Source organism: Podarcis muralis, chromosome 18 (assembly GCF_964188315.1).
Source record: "Podarcis muralis chromosome 18, rPodMur119.hap1.1, whole genome shotgun sequence".
NCBI lineage: Eukaryota > Metazoa > Chordata > Lepidosauria > Squamata > Lacertidae > Podarcis > Podarcis muralis.
Genome location: NC_135672.1, coordinates 13,684,916 through 13,702,742, shown reverse-complemented (window position 1 = coordinate 13,702,742; position 17,827 = coordinate 13,684,916). Strand labels below are relative to the sequence as shown.

The following is a 17,827-nucleotide window of genomic DNA, read 5'->3' as shown; positions in this document are numbered from 1 at the left end:
AATTAAAGTAGCATACGCTGGCTGGCTTGTGTCTGCTTGGTGGCAAGGGAAGAAGGTTCTTTGCACATGGGCAGAAGCGGCCTTTAATGGTGTGTCGGGCGTCCCGTCCCCCCATCTCACGGTGTGTAAAAACAAACATTCCTGGATACATGGGAAGCTTGGAGCAGGCTGTGAGGCTACTGAAACCTTTGGGGTTCTCCTCCCAGTTCAGCCTCACCACAGCCCTGTGAGGTAGACCCAAGAGTGGCCTGTCTACCTGCGCTGCCCCCGAATCCTCCTCCCTCCTCAGCACCCTTTCCGCACTGCACCGGTTGGTTTTGCCACCTGGGAAAAGCCGGCAAGCGTCAAATTGCCCACCCAAAGGGTGCTGCTTCGTGTCTCATTGCAACCCTGGAGGAGGCTTTTCGGTTGGACGGGCTTTGAAGGCCCCTTTGCCTCCTTCCTGGCCCAGAACAGACACCAGACCTTGATATCTCTCCCCCCCCCCCCAATTCCTTCCAGAGCAAAGGCTCCCCAGAGGCTGGGTCAGACGATGGCACTGCGCCGAAACTGGGCGCTATCCCGGAGGGAGAGGAGACGGACAACCGGGAGAAAGAGCTGTTGATCGAGAGGATCCAGTCGATCAAGGAGGAGAAGTGAGTGGGGGGGACACCCAAGGGGGGAGAGGAGGGGGGGTTGGCTGGGAGTCCAGAGGAGCAGTTTCCCTGCAAGTTGCCCTGGCATTTCAGGGGCAGCAATCTGGGCATCCCACAAGATCTAGCATGAGAGAGGGGAACTTTTTTCCACAGGGAAGACATCACCTACCGATTGCCAGAGCTGGACCAGAGGGGCTCCGATGAGGAGAACCTGGACTCGGAGACGTCGGCCAGCACCGAGAGCCTGCTGGAGGAGCGAGGGGGGCGCCCGGACCCCGACAGCCAGTATTAAGGTGCCTGCTTCTGCTTTCCGGGGAACCTGCCTCCGACTGAGCCCACCCCCTTGGCCCAGCGCTGGCAGCAGACGTCCGAAGGCAGGAGGAGCCCTTCCCATCACCAACATGGCGCTGCCCCGGGTTTGGAGCTGGGACGTTCCCTGACCGCCTCCCCTTCAAACAGGAACACAATTCTGGTCCTCATGCCTTCTGGTGCACCAGTGGTGTCCACACTGGCTGGGATTTTAGGCAGGGGGCGTTCTCAGGTCCTGCCACCGAGACCCCCTCCAGCCACCCACTGGGCGGTGCTGTGCCACCCTGCCCGTCGTTTCTGAGATATTTCTTGGATGGCGCCGGCTGCTCACAGCCCCTTGTCCCCCCGTTCTCTCTTTGAAGGAAGCGGTGAGCCCCTTGCGCCCGGTGCCTCCCCCCACCTGCCAAAGATGCGGCCGGATCGCCAAGCACCCTGGTCTTCCCCGCCGGGGCAAGACTGCCCCCCGCCCCTTCTGCCTCCGGGCGGGAGCTGCCGCCTCCTCCGCTGCTGCTGCTGTTGCTGCTCCAGGAAGGGCCACTGCTGTGAACTGCCAAGCTCCAGCCGCTTCTCTGCAGCCCTGGACCCCAGGACCCGGGGTCTGACTGGACATCTCCTCCACCCTCCTGATTCTCTGGGTCACCAGCAGGTCTCTGGCAAGCCTGGCTCCAGAGCTGCCCCACAAGGAAAGTTCTGCTGCCCCTCTGCCTACGGATGAGTCCCGTCCTCGGAAAACGGCCTTAGCACTTCTCCTCCTCTTCCCCAGTCCATGGTGCCTTGCCCACCCTTTCTCCCGACAGACTCCGACCGGACCCCTCGGAGGGGAGTCTGGGGGCAGAGAGACGCCCCCCCCTTTCCATTTCGCATCCCCTTCCTCCGTCCTGTCTGACGACTTTCCAAGTGGTTTACAAGAACTGTTGGGTTTGTGTTTTGTTGTTGTTTTTGTAATAACGCTTTGAACAGAGACCAAAAAGAAGACGAGATGCATCGTTGTTCATATTAAAACCGTGCACTTTTTTGAGAGAGGAGAAGGGAGTCCGAGTCGTTCTTGGCAGCGGGACGGAGGCGCCTCCCTGAACTCTGGGAGTTGGCCAAGGCTGTGGGGGGCACTTGTGGGCTCCCGCCTTCATGCCTGCAGGAGCAGAGAGTAGGGCGCTGCCCACTGCAGACCTCACTCCGCAGTTCCACACCACCCCAAAATCCTGCTTGTGTTTTTGCTGGCGGAAGTTGCCTTGAATCCTGAGCAGTTTCTCTCTCTGTGTGTGAGTAGAGGGGTGGGGAGGGTTGCTTAAATCTAACAAAACGGGGGGTTTTAAAAACAAAGAATGTTCCTTGACACCCCCACCGGCAAGAGGTAGGTGTATTTGTTTGCCTTTGTCACTGCCCCCCCCCCCTTGAAAATAGGACTCAAAAGACACACCTCAAGACAAGAAGGCTCGCTCACGTTTTCTGTACAATTCCCATTTTATTTCTGGATTTTTGTGTTTTTTTGCAAAAGCAGCAAATAGCCCACTATAACAAACCTGAGCAAACCTGATCATCGGCTTTAGGGAAGGAGGGGCTGGAGGTGTCCTCACCAAGAGAACGGGGGGGGGGGGGGAGATGAGCATTTTGCCTTTAAAGCAAGATAAACCATTTTTTTGGGGGGGGGAGAAAAAAGAGGGAAGAAGAATGCACCGGAAAAAGTTCTAGATTAAATTAATATCAACAATAATTAAATTTCAACCCCCTTCCCATCAAACACCATCCATTTATGCGCACGCATTCTGTGGGGGGTTGGAGAGGAAAGACCTCCTGGGGGTGTCTGCACCCTCTTCCCCCTTTTTGGGGGGGTGGGGAGGAGCCAGGACCCCCCCCATCCTTACTGCACCTTAAAAGGGGGGATGAAGATGGTGACAAAACGAGGGGGGGTCAGCACCGTGGAAGCCTCACAGCGGGGAGAAGAGGGTGTTCTCCACTTCCGGCGTCAGTCTGGGGTGGAACGAGGGGAGCCCCACCCCAAAGTCTGGTGGAGGAAAGAGGAAAACGGGGGGGGGGGGAGGCATCAGTAGTTGTTTTTAAGGGACATTCAAAATCCATCACAAAGCAAAACTTGTCTGTTGCAGAAACGCAGAACTGATAAAAACTGCAAAAAAAACCCCAACAGGTGGAGTCAAACCGCCTCGGCTAAACTGGGCGCTCCCCAGCTAGAGATGGTTGGACTACAACTCCCAGTGCGCCTAGCCAGGTCAGTGAGAAGCCGTTGGGGAACCTTTGCCCCTCCGGCCGCTGCCAAACTACAGTTCTCCTCACCTCCACCTGGTAGGAGTTGTAGCCCAACCTTCTCGGTGTCCAACGTTACATCCCAGCATTGGCCAAACTCAAGTAGACCCCTGGGCTCTGCTCTGAGTAGGATTTGGGGAAACCGGGTGCTGCCAAACTACAACTCCTGGGGCAACGGGAGCTGTAGTCCTGAGCGGGGGTCCCCCGCGCCTGCCAGCCAACCCAGCCGCCGGGGACGAAGGGGAGGTCCCCCGCCAGCCCCCCACTCACCCATTTCTCCGTCCAGGCGCCCGGGCGGGGAGGGGTTCTTGCGGTGGTCCTCGACGTGCTGGGTGACCTCCTCCCGCGACGCCGTCGAGTAGGAGCACTGCAGGCAGTTGTAGCGCCCTCGCGTGTGCTCCCACACGATGCGGCTGTTGGAGGAGTGCCCTGCGGGGCGCCAAAAAAGAGAAGGGTCAGCCCCGGAGCAAGCGGACAAATACGCTTAAGAGGAGATGGAGACCTGCGCCAGCTTCCTAAATATCTGGGGAGGTTTCTCTCCAGGGTGGATTTGATTTAAATCAAATTGATTTAAATCAGGGGTCAGCAAACTTTTTCAGCAGGGGCCTGGCCCACTGTCCCTCAGACCGTGTGGGGGGCCAGGAAAAAAATGAATTCCTGTGCCCCACAAATAACCCAGAGATGCATTTGCAATAAAAGGACACATTCTTCTTATGTAATTGAGAAGGTGATTGGGTTGGATCCGGCCTTAGTTTCCCTACCCATGGTTTAAGAATTGTGAAATAATACAGATGACATATATTTTGTTAGAACATTATGAGCCACGTGTTGGCCTGTTAATGCTTAAAGCACTTTCTCTGCAGCATCTTGCCTGGCTGCAGCTTCTGAATCAAGCGGAGCCTTCCAGAGAGCGCCCTGCCGTCAGAGTGAAACATTTAAGGGCAGTTCCCAAACCTCTTGAGTATTCCCGCCCCCTGTTGCAGTCAGGAGGACTAGAAACCTGGATTAGGGCCATCTCAAATCTGAGTAAATTGGGCGCAATCGTTGGACTGGCAGACAGGTAACGATGTGGGGGGGGGCAGAGAGACCCTCCTGGGGCGAGGGGGGGGGAAGGTCTTCCGCTCACCCTGGCTTTTCTTCCAGACGGCGTTGGAGATGGGGAGTCCCTGTCCTGGCAGGAAGGGACGGAGGCGGCTCTGGACGGCGGCGGGAGGCAAGGCGTAGCTCCCCGGATGGACGTAAGGCAGGAAGGGTCCCGGGAGCGTGTGGGGAGCCGGCCCTGGAAACCTGGCCAGGGGCGGCGGGGGTCCAAAGAGGGAGGGCTCCAGCAGAGGGAAGGCGTGGGGCCCCGGGGGCAGGGCGGGCAGGGGCCCCAGGGGGCCGGCAGGGAGCGGGTCGGGGGCCGGCGGCGAGACCTCCATCTCGCCGGGGAGGATGGCTTCCTTCCTGAGCTGCTGTATGACCGTCTCCAGTTTGGGGAGGACCTCCAGCAGCTTCCCGGGGGGCTCCTTTTCCGGGAGGGGCTTCTCCGGCGCCAGGGGTGGGGTGTCGGCGGTGGCAGCGGCAGCACCGGCGGCGGTTCCGGCGGAGGAGCAACTGTGGAGGTGCTTGAAGAGGGACCGGTATGTCCGGAAACGCGTCATGCAGTTCTCACACCTGGAGGGGGGGGGACAGGTTGCAGGGGGTTGGGATGGAGGACCTCTGGAGGGCCCGTTCCCACACGCTACACCCATCTTTTGAGTCTGGAGGTTGGCGGCTCAATCCCAGCTGCTCCAAACAGGATTGAGAAACGGGGGGGGGGGGCCTCCATCGCCCACGCCTTCGGGCAGCTCCTGACATCATCATCATCATCATCCAGTTACAGATAGGTAGCCGTGTTGGTCTGCCATAGTCAAAACAAAAAAATTCCTTCCAGTAGCACCTTAAAGACCAACTAAGTTAGTTCTTGGTATGAGCTTTCGTGTGCATGCACACTTCTTCAGATACTTCAGATACTTCTTCAGATTGGTATCTGAAGAAGTGTGCATGCACACGAAAGCTCATACCAAGAACTAACTTAGTTGGTCTTTAAGGTGCTACTGGAAGGAATTTTTTTGTTTTTATCATCATCATCATTATTATTATTACTACTACTTCATCGCCCATGTGGCTAAATTGCCACAGCCACTCTGGGCGGCTTCCAACACACACAAAATTAATAATAAAACTTCAAACATTAACAACAACAATCGGATCCTATATAAAAAGCCACAACGACTTTAAAATAAACAGCTTATACCAAATAAAGCTATGTGCAATAATGCATTAGAATCCCATAGTAAACGCCAAAATCAAACGCCAGCAAGTAATTAATTAGACAGTATACATGTATTATAATAAAGAATGACTCTTCTGTGATGGATAGAAATAGCAAATCACAATGCATAAAATACCGGAAAAACCCCCTGAGCTTTGGGAGTAGATTTACTTGGCCCCCTCTAGATCATCATCATCATCAGAATAAGAATATGGCCTTACTTGAAGTAGCGGTTGGGCTTGTAGTGCACCTTGATGTGTTCCATGAGAACTTGCATGTTGGGGAACGATTCCACGCAGCCCGGGGAGGAACAGCGGAAAATCTTCCCTGGGAAACAGGAGAGGCAGCTGGGCTCATTCCTTCTACAAGCCCATTTCAATAGCCTTGCTTTTCACCTTACAAATTTTTCTCTGTTGTATTTACATTTAAAAAATGGAAAAACTTTACACACACCCCAAAAATAGTTACTCCGATGGAAAGTGCGAGGGAGCAAAGGCAGCTCGGAGTCAGATTCGAGATCTCGCCAACCCTCTTCCCCCCCCCCCAAAACCGGGCTTACCCTCCACCGACTGTGTGGGCCGATAATGAACCCGAATGTGATCCAGCAGCTCCTTCATGCTGCGGCAGGCCAAGCGGCAGCCGTCCCCAGAGCACTGGTAGCGTCTCCCTAGGGCGAGGCGAGAGAATTAGCTGAAGGGGGCTGGGCTGGATGACCCCTGGGGGGCCCCTTCCAACAATACAGTTCCATTATTCTATGATTCAAGAGGCCTTGGCAGCCCCGCCTGGAGCAGCTCGCAGCCCCGTGCCTCTATTTTCCCCTTCTGTGAAATGGGAACAACCGACACACGTCCTCTCTAGGGCAAAAGACACATCGACCGAAAGGATCCATAGGAAACTGGGAATCCTGTTCGGCGTGAGGGCCGTGTTCCCCTCCCTGGATAATCTTCCAAGGGCCTCTTGGCAGTGGTGGGGGGCCGGAGGAAAACGTAGGCAAAGCTCTCAGCCTGGGAAAATGTGGATGTCGTGCAGCAGAGCCGGGGAGGAGGGGCAAGGTTCTCGGCCCCACCTTTGGGGAGAAAGGAGAGGGGGCCACCCCCAAACTAGGCCCCGTGCGCCCCGTTCCTCAGCCCCCTGCTAAAAAGGGCCGCCCCGGCCTCCAGCTCACCTGGGGGTCTCCTCTTGGGCAGCCGCAGGTCCTGCTTCCGCCCCCCGCCGCTCGGCGTGGGGTGGCTGTGGGTCGCCGAAACCCCCGAATTGGCTGGGCCTGGGAAGAAGAGACGTCACTGGTGGCTCCCTCCGGGCTGGGGATCGCGGCAGGGTCCCTGCTGGGCTTGCGAAGGCCCCCCCCCCCAGCTCCACATCCCCCCCTTCCCCATATGAATTGCTGCCGGTCCGAGCATGCAGTACAGAGCAACATGGACCAAGGCCACTTCCTTGCGCCTTCATGAGGACTAGAAAGCTGGCTTTGTGTTTTTTTTGGGGGGGGAATAGGCCTGATTTTCCGCCCCTACTCACCCCCCAAAGAGGCCACAGGAGAGGTCACCAGTGGCGGGGGCCCCTCTTCCTTCTCCACTTTGCTCCTGACGCGGCTGGGGGGGGACGACAGGAGGTCTTGGGGTGCGAGTGGGGCATCAGGTGGCGGCATCTTCTCCTGGCCGGAGGGGGTGAAGGGGGGCAGCTGGTTATTATTATTATCCCAAATAGGAGAGGGAAGATTGCTTCTTTGCATTCTTCAATTGATTGAGAGTGAATCCCCCCCCCCTTACAGTGAATTCATTACAGTCACAATATATTCCTTTATTTGGGTTTTTAAAAATTGGCCGTTGGGGTTTTTTAATCCACTTTTTGCAACTCTTGCGGGGAAGCGGTGGTGAGATCAAATCATGAAGAGCAAAGCCATTATAAAATAGCAGATTGATAAACCATCTAAAGAGCCTTTCTGGGCTAAAGGGATATTTGAAGAAGTTGGGCCGGGTTTGATTTTTGGACATCAAGCAGGCAGCGGGTTTTTCTGGCTGACCCGATTCCCTATTCAGACAGGCGGGGGTTTTGCTCTTGATCTTGGGCTCTTATCTGGGGGAAGAGACAGTGCCAACAAAATGATGATGGGCCTTTAGAGGATTGAGGGGAACATGCAACCAAAATCAGAATCTACCTCTCAAAAGCGGGTTGTTTTGCAAAACTGCAGAAACAGGAACTCTTTGGCGGCAAATGAGAAGCCAAAATTTGTCTCAAAAAGCTGCTTTCATTTTAATTTTCCCCTGGCAGCCTTCAATCATCAGCACTGATGTCCGCTAACCAACATGCAGGCCTTTTTTTTTTACATTTGAATATATATATATATATATATATATTTAAAGTCCACAACAGCTTTGCAAGGTAGGGCATCCCAAAAGCCCCTTTGCTGGAGGAAGACGAGCCAAGATTTGGTGGGCTTTTGTCTACAGAACATGCTCTGCGCTCAAATATTGCTGGCAGTTGTGTTCAGTCAAAATATTACCTTATGTTACTATTGCTATTCTTATTATTATTACGAAAATTTATACACCGACCTTCAAACAAAAGTAAATAAACGAAAACAACAAAACAAGTTGGGAAGCTTTTAACCTTTGATTATTATATTTTAATATTTTGCTGGAAGCCGCCCAGAGCGGCTGGGGGAACCCAGCCAGATGAGTGGGGTATAAATAATAAATTATTATTATTATTATTATTATTATTATTATTATTATTATTATTATTACTATGAACATTTATAGACCAACCTTCAAACAAAAGTAAATAGTTAAACCAAAACAACAAAACAATAATCCCACATGCACACCATATTTATAGCTGAAACACCCCAGTAAAAAGTTGTATAGATCAGCTGTTGAAATTCAGGCAAGGGCTGTGATCCTCAGTGGTTAGAGCACCTGCCTTGCGCAGTGAAGCCGCTCGGGGGGCATCTCCGAATTCAAACCAGCCCTTTCTTCCCACCCCTGGAAACCTGGGTTTATTCTGAGCGGGTGCTTGGCATGCAGAAGGCCCTGGGTTCGGATCCCGGGCACGGCTGCCGGCCAGTGCAGACAGCATGGGCCTAACATTGCAAGCCGGTTTTGTATATTCTGTGCAGCGACGCCCCCCTTTCCCTGACCGGCTCCACTCTCCCCCTGTGCACGTGTGAACGGGCCCCACTCGCGTGTCTGGCTCTGGGCATTGTTATTATGCAATCGCTGCAGCCCCTCCAGGAGAGGAGGGGGTTCAAAGGGGACCTTCCCCCCCCCCCCGACCTTGCCAAGGGGGACACAAAGAGCCTTACCATCTCGGGGGCCGGGGATCCCGCTGGTCCTTTCCTAGGGGCCGGATTTCCAGCTGCCGCCGCCGCTTCCTCCTCCTCCTCCTCCTCCTCCTCTCGCAGCATCCAAGGCGGCCCAGCTGCTACCTTGTAGCCATCTTGAGGCAACTGTCGCGAGATCGGGAGGCCGGGAGGAGGGCGCCCCCGGCGGCGCCAGAGGGAAAGGCAGGTCCCTGCCCAGAGCCCACGCCGCCGCTCAGGGCCAAATTGCTTGCCTTTCCTTCTCTTTCTCTCCCTTTATCTCTTTGTTTCGTCCTCTTTTCTTTTTATCTTCCCTCCTTCCTCCCCTTTCCTTTCTCATTCTATTTCTCTTTTTATCTCCCTTCCTCTTTTCCTTCTCTTCCTCCCTGCCCTTTCCTTCTCTCTCTCTTCCTTCCTCCCTCCCTCCCCTTTCCTTCTCTATTTATCTCTTTTTATCTTCCTCCCTCCTTTCCTTCTGTCTTCTTTCCTTCCTTCATCCCTCCTTTCCCTCACTCTATTTTTTTTATCTTCCTATCGTCCTGCCCTTTCCTTCTTTCTCTTCCTCCCGACCTCCCCTTTCCTTCTTTTTCTTTTTTTCTCTTTTTATCTTCCTCCCTCCCTCCCCTTTCCTTCTTTCTCTCACTCTTTCTTTCTCTTTTTCCCTTCCTCCCCTTTCCTTCTTTCTATTTCCTTCTCTTATCTTTTTTCCTTCCTTCCTCCTTTCCTTTCCTTTCCCTTCCCTCTTTCTCTCTTTTTATACTCCTTTCTTCCTCCCTCCCCTTCTCTCTTTCGGGTCCCAATAGGAATCTTTCGGGCATTCCACAAAAGGGGCTTTTATGGCTTGAAAATACAGGGAAGCTCTGTTTAATGTAACTTTTGTTAAGAAACCAGAAGGTGTTTTTTTTATTCGGAATTACAGGTACCGACATCCCAAAGGAGCAGAAGAGACTTTTCGTGTACAGAACAACAGCCGCCCAGATGTTATTAACCCAGAACTGGAAAGAAGATAAAAGTCCCTACCAGAGACTATGCCAAGATGGCAAAACTGACTGGAAACCTCATGAGACAAAGAGGATAAAAACTTTATAAAATAATTTATAAGGCTTTTAGGAGGCCACTGAAAGCAGATGGAAACAAGAGCAGGATTTTGACTCCCTTGTAGTGCCAAAATTATTGTGGATAATATGGCCTGGTATAAGAATTGGCGTCTGGATGAATATGCAGTTTTAGATGCTTAAAATGGGACCCCATGGCGAGGAAGAGGAGATGGGGAGAATCCCTTTTATACCGATTTGTTTTTGCAGTTTGCGTTTGTATATATTTTGCATTTGTAAAACCAAGAAGAATTTATTTCAAAACAGAAAGAAAAGAAAATACAGGGAAGCTCAGAGACACGTAGGCCAATTCCAGGCGAGACGCTTAACCGTTTCGTAGGCAAGCGCCCCCTTTCCCCTCATCCTTCTTCCAACATCCCAAAACGACAGCCCTGATTCCATTCTGCGTTTTTGATTATGTTTCTATCTTAATTGGGGGGAGGCATGTTTCCTGGTGCGATGGGGAAGCATTAACTGAAAAGACACAGCTTGTGAAGACAAAAGAACATTTATTCAACTAGAGAAGGTCCCCAGAAACAGACTTCCAAGCTCTTGCTCCAGTTCCGATCGCTGCTTCGGTTGCAAACCAATAAGGAATCGGTCGGTTCCCCCAGACCCTCTTTGCAGGAATCCATCAAACGTCCTTCAGGGAACAGAGCAAACGTGGTCCTCTTAACCTGGGGGGGTCTCCTCTCGGACCTCAGCCGTCGGGATGTGGTTTCTTCAGCCAAGCAGCCGATTTCGGGTGGAGGAGGAAAAAAAGAGAGTCCGCCAGAGATCCGACACGGGAAAACCATCGGCCAAAATAGAAAAAAGTCCCATGGAGGGTCTGCTTCCTGCCCCCAGGCGAAAACTTTTTTTTGAGGGGGGAAGTAGGCAAAAAAATATATGAGCCCAGCTGGAACTCCCTGCCACAAGACGCCTCCGTCAGGAAACGAAAATGCAGGAAAGCCCAAGAGTTGTAAAGGGTGCCCCCTTCTGTTGCGAGGCAAAAGGCCTTTAAAAAGGAGGGGTCTGGGTTTTCCTGCTGCCAGCAAGCAGCCCCCGCCACAGAAAATATTCAACAACAAAATCAAGTTCAAACAGAAACAGTTTTGCACCGTTGGGAGAGAAAAACTCTTCTTGCACTAGAAGGAAGCTATGTCTTCTCTCTGAAAACCAAGAGGCCTTTCACACAAAGGGGGGGGGGGGCTTGCAATAAAACGCCCCTGCTTGAGCTTGCCCCCCCAGGTGGGGGGCAGACAGTCTCGCTGCAGAGTCAAGAGAGGATTGGGAGAGTCGTGTTTAAAAGTGTTGTCTTCTTGGCTCCATTCTGCCCTGTGGCCCCCCAACTGCTCAATGGTGGCCCTGCTTGGCTCGCCAAGGGACAGACTCTTGAGCAGGCAGGGGGGGGCAAGTGGGGGGGGAGTCTCTTCCGTCGAGAGGAACGGTCCGCTTCCGGCTTCCTGGCCCCTCTGCTCCCCCTCTCTGTTGCAAAAATAGTTCCCTCTGCCCTTGGTAAGAGGGGGGTTCCTTCTGGGTGTCTGTGGGGCCAGTTAAGCCCCTGAGAAAAGGGGGGGGAGTTTGGCAAGCGGGCACCATTGGTTTTTCCGCTGCCCCGTCCCCGACCGATCAGGAACCGAAGTCGGACCAGTTCAGCGCATGGTCCTGCTGGGTCTCAGGCAGGGATTCTGTGCCGGCCCAGATACCTAGAATAACAGAATCACAGAGCTGTAGAGGGGGAAGGGGCACCAGCGGTCATCTAGCCCAGCCCCTGGCAGACAGCCCTCCGACCTCTGCCTAAGACCCTGGGGTGAAGGATAGTCGGCCACCTCAAAAGGAAACCCCAAACCTGGGATTGAACCCCCAGACTTTGTGTCGGCAAATCACGAACTCGCTATCCCTGATTGGCGTTCGAAATTCACCATGTGCATTTTGCCGCCTGCGAGAGTCATCTGGGGATCCCCGGATCTGGACCGCTTTCACACGCTAACACCCAGATCCTGTAGAATTTTATCAGTTAGATTTTGAATTTCTGGAACCAAAATGCTTTTTCTGGGCAGCCTGAGCAGGAGCGGCAAATGGCGTTAGAGCGCATTGTTGCCTTCGCTTCCCCCTGCTCACCGTTGTGAAGAATATTCCTACGTTATTAGTGGTCTGTGTCACCATTAAGAAAAAGAAGTACGGAAAAAGGTCAAGGACCCTGGACGGTTAAGTCCAGTCCAAGGTAACTTTGGGGTTGAGGTGCTCATCTCGCTTTCAGGCCGAGGGACCTGGCCTTTGTCCGCAGACAACTTTCCGGGTCATGTGGCCAGCAGGACTAAACTGCTTCTGGCGCAACAGGACACCGTGACAGAAACCAGCGCATGGAAACACCGTTTACCTTCCCAACACCGCAGTTTATCTACTTGCGCTGGTGTGCTTCCGAACTGCTAGGCTGGCAGAATCTGGGACAGAGCAATGGGAGCTCAGCCCGTCATCGCGGGGATTCGAACCACTGACCTTACGGTTGGCAAGCCCAAGAGGCTCAGTGGTTTAGACCACAGCACAATGTTTAACTGGATCAATCAGTGCCAGGCCATCATTTGAAAATTAAGACTTTGGAGCCATCTGGCATAAAAAAAGAGCAACTGCACGTTCCCTTTTGGCAACTTGGTTTAAGGAGCCGTTTGGTGCCTAGTTCATATATCTCAGCTCCTAGCACCTAATACATTTGTGTGGGTTGCAGCTCACCTTGTGAGACGGTGTCCGTCTGCTGGAACTCCTCCTTGAAGCAAAGCATTCCACCACCTTGAGTTCCTTGGCGAAAAAGGTCGGGTAGAGATGTAAATAATAATAATAATAATAATAATAATAATAATTAATGGTAGGTAAAAGGTAAAGGACCCAGTCCAAGGCAACTCTGTGGTCACGCTGCTCATCTCTGCTTTCAGGCCAAGGGAGCCGGCCTTTGTCCGCAGACAGCTTTTTCCCGGACGTGGCCAGCAGGACTAAACCACTTCTGCCACAACAGGACACCGTGATGGAAACCAGAGCGCACGGAAATGCTGTTTACCTTCCCGCCGCAGCGGTACCTATTTATCTACTTGCACTGGTATGCTTTTGAACTGCTAGGTTGGCAGGAGCTGGGACAGAGCAATGGGAGCTCAGCCCATCGCAGGGATTCGAACTGCCAACCTTCCAATCAGCAAGCTCAAGAGGCTCAGTGGTTTAGACCACTGCGCCACCTGCGTCCCTTAATAATAATAATAATACGGCTTGGAATTTGATTCCAGGAAAGACCCTGTTTTGGTCTTCCTGATAACTGAGGAGATGCTTGTCTCCCCAAAGCTGTGGGGCAAAAAAATAAAGTTCCCCTGGCTGTTCAGCGGGAGGCAACATGCCCCTTCCTCTCTGAAAAAATTAAAAACAGCTGGTCCTCTCAGTGGCCAGCTAAGCCACCTGTGGAAGAAGGCTTAGCAACGAAGAAGGACTCCAGTTAAGACACAAGGAGCAGCACCGCCATGGAACGGGCCACAGGGCTCAGTGCCTTTGGCTACTGCTAGCCAAGGCGACTTAAAGAAAGGAGCCCCAGGCACTCTGGGGTGAGGGAGGCCTACTGGAAATCCACAGAGCTCTTCCACACAGCTGGCACGCTCTTCTTCGCTTCTTGTCAAAGTGGGTTTTCAAACTTATATATGCTATTCGGCGTTTAAAAGGTAAAAGCAAAGGACCCCTGGACGGTTAAGTCCAGTCCAAGGCGGCTATGGGATTGCGGCGCTCGTCTCACTTTCGGGCCGAGGGAGCCGGTGTTTGTCCACAGACAGCTTTCCGGGTCGTGTGGCCAGCAGGACTAAACCGCTTCTGGCGCATGGCGGAAACCAGAGCGCATGGAAACACCGTTTACCTTCCCACCAGAGCAGTACCTCTTTATCTACTTGCCCTGGCATGCTTTCAAACTGGTATGTTGGCAGGAGTTGGGGCAGAGCAACAGGAGCTCACCCTGTCACGGGGATTGGAACCGCCAACCTTTCGATCAGCAAGCCCAAGAGGCTCAGTGGTTTAGACCACAGCGCCACCCGACTAAAACGTGTTTCTGCTCCCAGCATTTCCCTCCTGCCGGGTCTCCAGGGTGTTGGAAGTTGTAGCCCAACCACATCCGGGGAGACTTGGAGGCTGACGGACACGTGCTAAACAGCTAAAAGGCAACGCAACTTTGGAGCTGCCCAGGGCATCCCCAAGCTGGCGCCCCCCAACCTTTTGAACCCCCGTTGGCCCCAAAATGTCAGGCGAGGTTGGGCACCGGCTTGGGTGCGGGCAAAGGCGGCCTTACCTGCGCCTTGGGGTGGCTGGCCACTGTACACCTTGCTCTTCCGGCGCTGAGTGCGGGTCCGCTTGTAGGTGGTGTTGTTCTGGGTGAGCTGGGGGAATCTGGCCAGCAGCTCCTTCAGGAGCTGGACTTTGTCCTCGCCAAAGAGCATCCCGTTGCAATTGCGGCTGGTCATCTTTGAGCAGATGGACTGCAGGCGGGGGTTGATGGCGCGCAGGGCCTTGACGCGGCGTTGGAGGGTCAGCCGGGCGCTCAGGCTGCCCAGGAGGCGGAGGAGGCGCTGGGCGCACTCCCGCAATTCCAGGGGGTCCACAGGCGCCCGCTTCTCCAGGGCCTCTTCGGCCATCTCGTAGACGCTCATGGCCGGGGCCAGCGTGTCCAGAACCTCGTCCTGGAGCCAGCCCAGTTTCTGGGCATCGACCAGCTCTGCCCTCTGCTGCGGCGCAACGCCCAGGCTGGCAATGTCGGCGTTGAGGGCGGGCGTCTCGTGGCTCCGGTCGGGCAAGGTGGGGCGCGGGCAGGACAACATGAGCCTCCTCCTCTGGCGGAAGCTCAGGCAGGTGCGGCACGCCCTCGTCCAGTAGTCCACCACCTCCTGGCACGGCGTCCACTCCTGCGGGGTGGGGTGGGCGCCGTCTGAGCCTGCTGGCACGCCGTCCTCTCCGGCAGCGTCCCACCCCAGCTCCTCCTCCATCTCGGGGGTCCCCTCCTCGGTTCCGTCGGCCGCCCACCTGCTCTGGAAACTGGCGGAGCTGCCCCAGCCGTCGAGGTCTCTGCTCTGGCTGTGCTGCCGGTCGGACCTTGTGGGGCTTCCGCCCCTGGTGACGATGGCGGGTTGGTCCTTGGCCCAGTCGGGGTTCCTCCACTGGTCCCCACCCTGCTCCCATGCCAGCCGCTCGAGGCTGCCCAAAACGCCCCCGTGCTCCGAGCTGCCCCAGGGCGCCTCGTCCCGGGGTCCCTCCTCGGCCTGCCTCCCGCGCCCCCTTTCCTCTCGGCCGGGGCTCTCCCCACGCCTCCTCTCAGCCTCGCCCCACCAGCTCCCACCCCGAGGGGGGCTGCCGGGGGAGCGGACCCCGTGCCTGGCCGAGTCCCACTCCCCCCAGCCCCGCGGCCTGTGGGGGGGCCCCTGCTCGGGGCTGCTCTGCCTTGGCGGCGTCAGCAGCACCCGCGTCCCCGCTTCCCTCTTGGGGCTGCCCCCCCAGTGGGATTTCCGGGGGGCTTTGGCCGGAGGCGGCTGCTCCCACGAGGGGGGCTCCCTCTCCCGGCTGCCCCACCGGCTCCTCCTGCTAAAGGGGTCCTCCTCCTGATGCTGCTGCTGGGGGGGCTCTTCTTCCGCTTCCTCCTTGGGGGGCCTCCCTCCCTCCCACGGATCCCAGCCCCTCCCCCCTCTGCGAGGACCCCTTTCCCTCCAGGGCTCTTCCTCCTCCTCCTTGGGGGGGCTCCCTCCCCCCCACGGATCCCGGCCCCTCCCCCTCCAGGGCTCTTCCTCCTCCTCCTTGGGGGGGCTCCCTCCCCCCCACGGATCCCGGCCCCTCCCCCTCCAGGGCTCTTCCTCCTCCTCCTTGGGGGGGCTCCCTCCCCCCCACGGATCCCGGCCCCTCCCCCTCCAGGGCTCTTCCTCCTCCTCCTTGGGGGGGCTCCCTCCCCCCCACGGATCCCGGCCCCTCCCCCTCCAGGACTCTTCCTCCTCCTCCTTGGGGGGGCTCCCTCCCCCCCACGAATCCCGGCCCCTCCCCCCTCTGCGAAAACCCCGCCCCCCTCTGCGAAAACCCCGCCCCCCTCTGCGAGAGCCCCTCCAGTGTTTTTCTTCCTCTTCCTCCTCCTCCTCCTCCTTGGGGGGGCTCCCTCCCCCCCACCGATCCCGCCCCCTCCCCCCTCCACGAGCCCCCCTCCCCCTCCAGGGCCCCGCCCAGCTCGGGGGCTCCTCGCGGGCCCCCCAGGAACCCCGCCCTTTGCCCCTCCCCCGGGGCGCCGTCTCGACGGGGGCGCGGGGCTCCCTCTCCGCCAGCCTCTCCGACTCCCAGCAGACCCGGGGCGGCGGCGGCAGCTCCCAGTCCCACTCGGCGTCCCCCCAGCCCCACGGGTCGTAGGCGTGGGGCTCCGGGGAGCGCCGCTTCCCCCTGGGCAGCTTCCTCGCCTTGAAGGAGTCGGCCATGGCGGAAGAAGAAACCTCCCCCGGGGGAACGCTTTGACCGGCGGACCGGAAGGCCCGCCGGGCAGCACTTCCTGGTTGCCGCGGCAACCGCCTGGCGCGGCCGGAAACGCGGGTCCCGGAAGGGGAGGGGGAAAGAGGCATTGAGAGAGCCGGCTAGAGCGTCGCGGCTCCTGGAGGGGGGAAAGAGCGAATTGGCTAGAGCGTCGCGGCTGCTGGAAAAAGGGGATTTTGCAGAAAAGGCGAAACCTGCCGGGAGATTAAGAAATCGAAGATAACCCAACTTGTTATATATATAAAAGAATATTGAATACTGAAAGATAAATTGCCAACAGACAAGGACACTGGCAGGATAGTTGTAATGACCTGCAGTTTCATAGGAGTATATATTTTAAGCAGATGAAATGAATTCGGATACGCAGAATATATTTTTATAAAAAAATTAATTTAAGGAACCGCAGAAAGGGGGAAGGAAGTCATATTTTTTTGAAACTAAAATAAATGAAATGTAATGAATTTTTTAAAAATGAAATAAAGAAATGAATAAAGAGAGGCGGCGTGGTGTTCTGCCAGGGGACCTTTGCCTGCGGGTTGGGCTAGATGACCCTGGGAGCCCCTTCCAACGCTACAGAGTCAGAGGAGCTCTTGAAACCGGGGAGGGGAAGGATGAGAGCAGCCCCAGCTCGGCAGCCAGACTCCCCCTCCTCCCAAGGGGGCAGAGGGACTGTCATCGCCGCCATCATAAAGGGGGACTCAAGGGTGGGCTGGGTGGGGGGTTTCCCCTGCCCCAGACGCCCAGAGGAGGGGGATGAGCTGGAGGCGCTGTGCTTGAGGAGAGGGGCAGCCCCCTGGATGTTTTGGGAAACAGTGAAGTGGGTCGCTGGCTGGGGAGGTAGGTGAGGATTATTAAAAGCTGGCAGGTTTATAGGAATTTAATTAATGAATTATTATTATTATTATTATTATTGCACACTGCGGATTGTGATCGAGATGTTTCCGGACGCAGTGAAGTGGTTCCCTGGCTGGGGAGGTAGATGAGAGGCTGAACATTTCTTTCTTTTAATTCAAATTAACTTTATTAAACATCCATTAAACTCCATTTACAAATTGTAAATAACACAGTTTTTTGCAGTTTTGGGGGGTTCGGTGCCATTAGTCTTTATCATAAGGACTTTGTTGTTTAGTCGTGTCCGCCTCTCCGTGACCCCCTGGACCAGAGCACGCCAGGCCCTCCTGTCTTCCACTGCCTCCCGCAGTTTGGTCAGACTCATGCTGGTAGCTTCGAGAACACTGTCCCACCATCTCATCCTCTGTCGTCCCCTTCTCCTTGCGCCCTCCATCTTTCACAACATCAGGGGCTTTTCCAGGGAGTCTTCTCTTCTCATGAGGTGGCCAAAGTATTGGAGCCTCAGCTTCAGGATCTGTTCTTCCAGTGAGCCCTCAGGGCTGATTTCCTTCAGAATGGAGAGGTTGGATCTTCTTGCAGTCCATGGGAC

The 17,827-nt window shown here is 55.2% G+C and overlaps 3 protein-coding genes across 11 annotated transcripts in view; 1 reads left to right on the top strand and 2 right to left on the bottom strand.

The window, feature by feature from the left end:
* MYO9B (myosin IXB) overlaps nt 1-1,676 on the top strand; it is a 45,314-nt gene extending 43,638 nt beyond the window's left edge. For all 8 annotated transcript variants that reach the window (XM_028714138.2, XM_077921945.1, XM_077921946.1 and 5 more), the window contains 3 exons: nt 502-635; nt 789-928; nt 1,307-1,676. In XM_028714138.2, the coding sequence (XP_028569971.2) occupies nt 502-635; nt 789-927 (273 nt within the window). In that variant the 3' untranslated portion in view covers nt 928; nt 1,307-1,676. The remainder of the gene's footprint in view (nt 1-501; nt 636-788; nt 929-1,306) is intronic.
* A 710-nt stretch (nt 1,677-2,386) lies between these two features.
* On the bottom strand, nt 2,387-9,066 carry ZNF414 (zinc finger protein 414). 2 transcript variants are annotated; one of them, XM_077921964.1, is made up of 9 exons: nt 8,884-8,948; nt 8,801-8,836; nt 7,015-7,150; nt 6,665-6,763; nt 6,059-6,166; nt 5,721-5,826; nt 4,330-4,859; nt 3,474-3,632; nt 2,387-2,946 (listed from the first exon to the last, which is right to left on the bottom strand). In XM_077921964.1, the coding sequence occupies exons 2-9, from the start codon at nt 8,801-8,803 to the stop codon at nt 2,870-2,872; spliced, it is 1,218 nt and encodes a 405-aa protein (XP_077778090.1). In that variant the 5' UTR covers nt 8,804-8,836; nt 8,884-8,948; the 3' UTR covers nt 2,387-2,869. The 2 variants fall into 2 exon arrangements, with proteins under 2 accessions (XP_077778090.1, XP_077778091.1); XM_077921965.1 differs by having other exon boundaries at nt 8,801-9,066.
* A 1,314-nt stretch (nt 9,067-10,380) lies between these two features.
* LOC144326108 (uncharacterized) lies at nt 10,381-16,334 on the bottom strand. The gene is made up of 4 exons (XM_077922054.1): nt 16,084-16,334; nt 14,183-15,918; nt 12,604-12,669; nt 10,381-11,579 (listed from the first exon to the last, which is right to left on the bottom strand). Exons 1-4 carry the CDS (start codon nt 16,332-16,334, stop codon nt 11,503-11,505), a joined length of 2,130 nt encoding a protein of 709 aa, XP_077778180.1. The 3' UTR covers nt 10,381-11,502.
* Nucleotides 16,335-17,827: the final 1,493 nt, after the last annotated feature.

What these genes read in the sequence shown, in the direction of transcription:
- ZNF414 (XM_077921965.1), bottom strand. Translation starts at nt 8,902, where the DNA reads ATGCTGCGAGAGGAGGAGGAGGAGGAGGAGGAGGAAGCGGCGGCGGCA. An exon ending in GCCCAAGAGGAGACCCCCAG is followed by an intron (nt 6,167 to 6,664) that starts GTGAGCTGGAGG and finishes GCCTCGCCCTAG; the next exon opens with GGAGACGCTACCAGTGCTCT. An exon ending in CGTCTGGAAGAAAAGCCAGG is followed by an intron (nt 3,633 to 4,329) that starts GTGAGCGGAAGA and finishes GGCGCCCCGCAG; the next exon opens with GGCACTCCTCCAACAGCCGC.
- LOC144326108 (XM_077922054.1), bottom strand. Translation starts at nt 16,334, where the DNA reads ATGGCCGACTCCTTCAAGGCGAGGAAGCTGCCCAGGGGGAAGCGGCGC. An exon ending in CCAGCCACCCCAAGGCGCAG is followed by an intron (nt 12,670 to 14,182) that starts GTAAGGCCGCCT and finishes TTTTTCGCCAAG; the next exon opens with GAACTCAAGGTGGTGGAATG. An exon ending in GACGGACACCGTCTCACAAG is followed by an intron (nt 11,580 to 12,603) that starts GTGAGCTGCAAC and finishes CTGTTATTCTAG; the next exon opens with GTATCTGGGCCGGCACAGAA.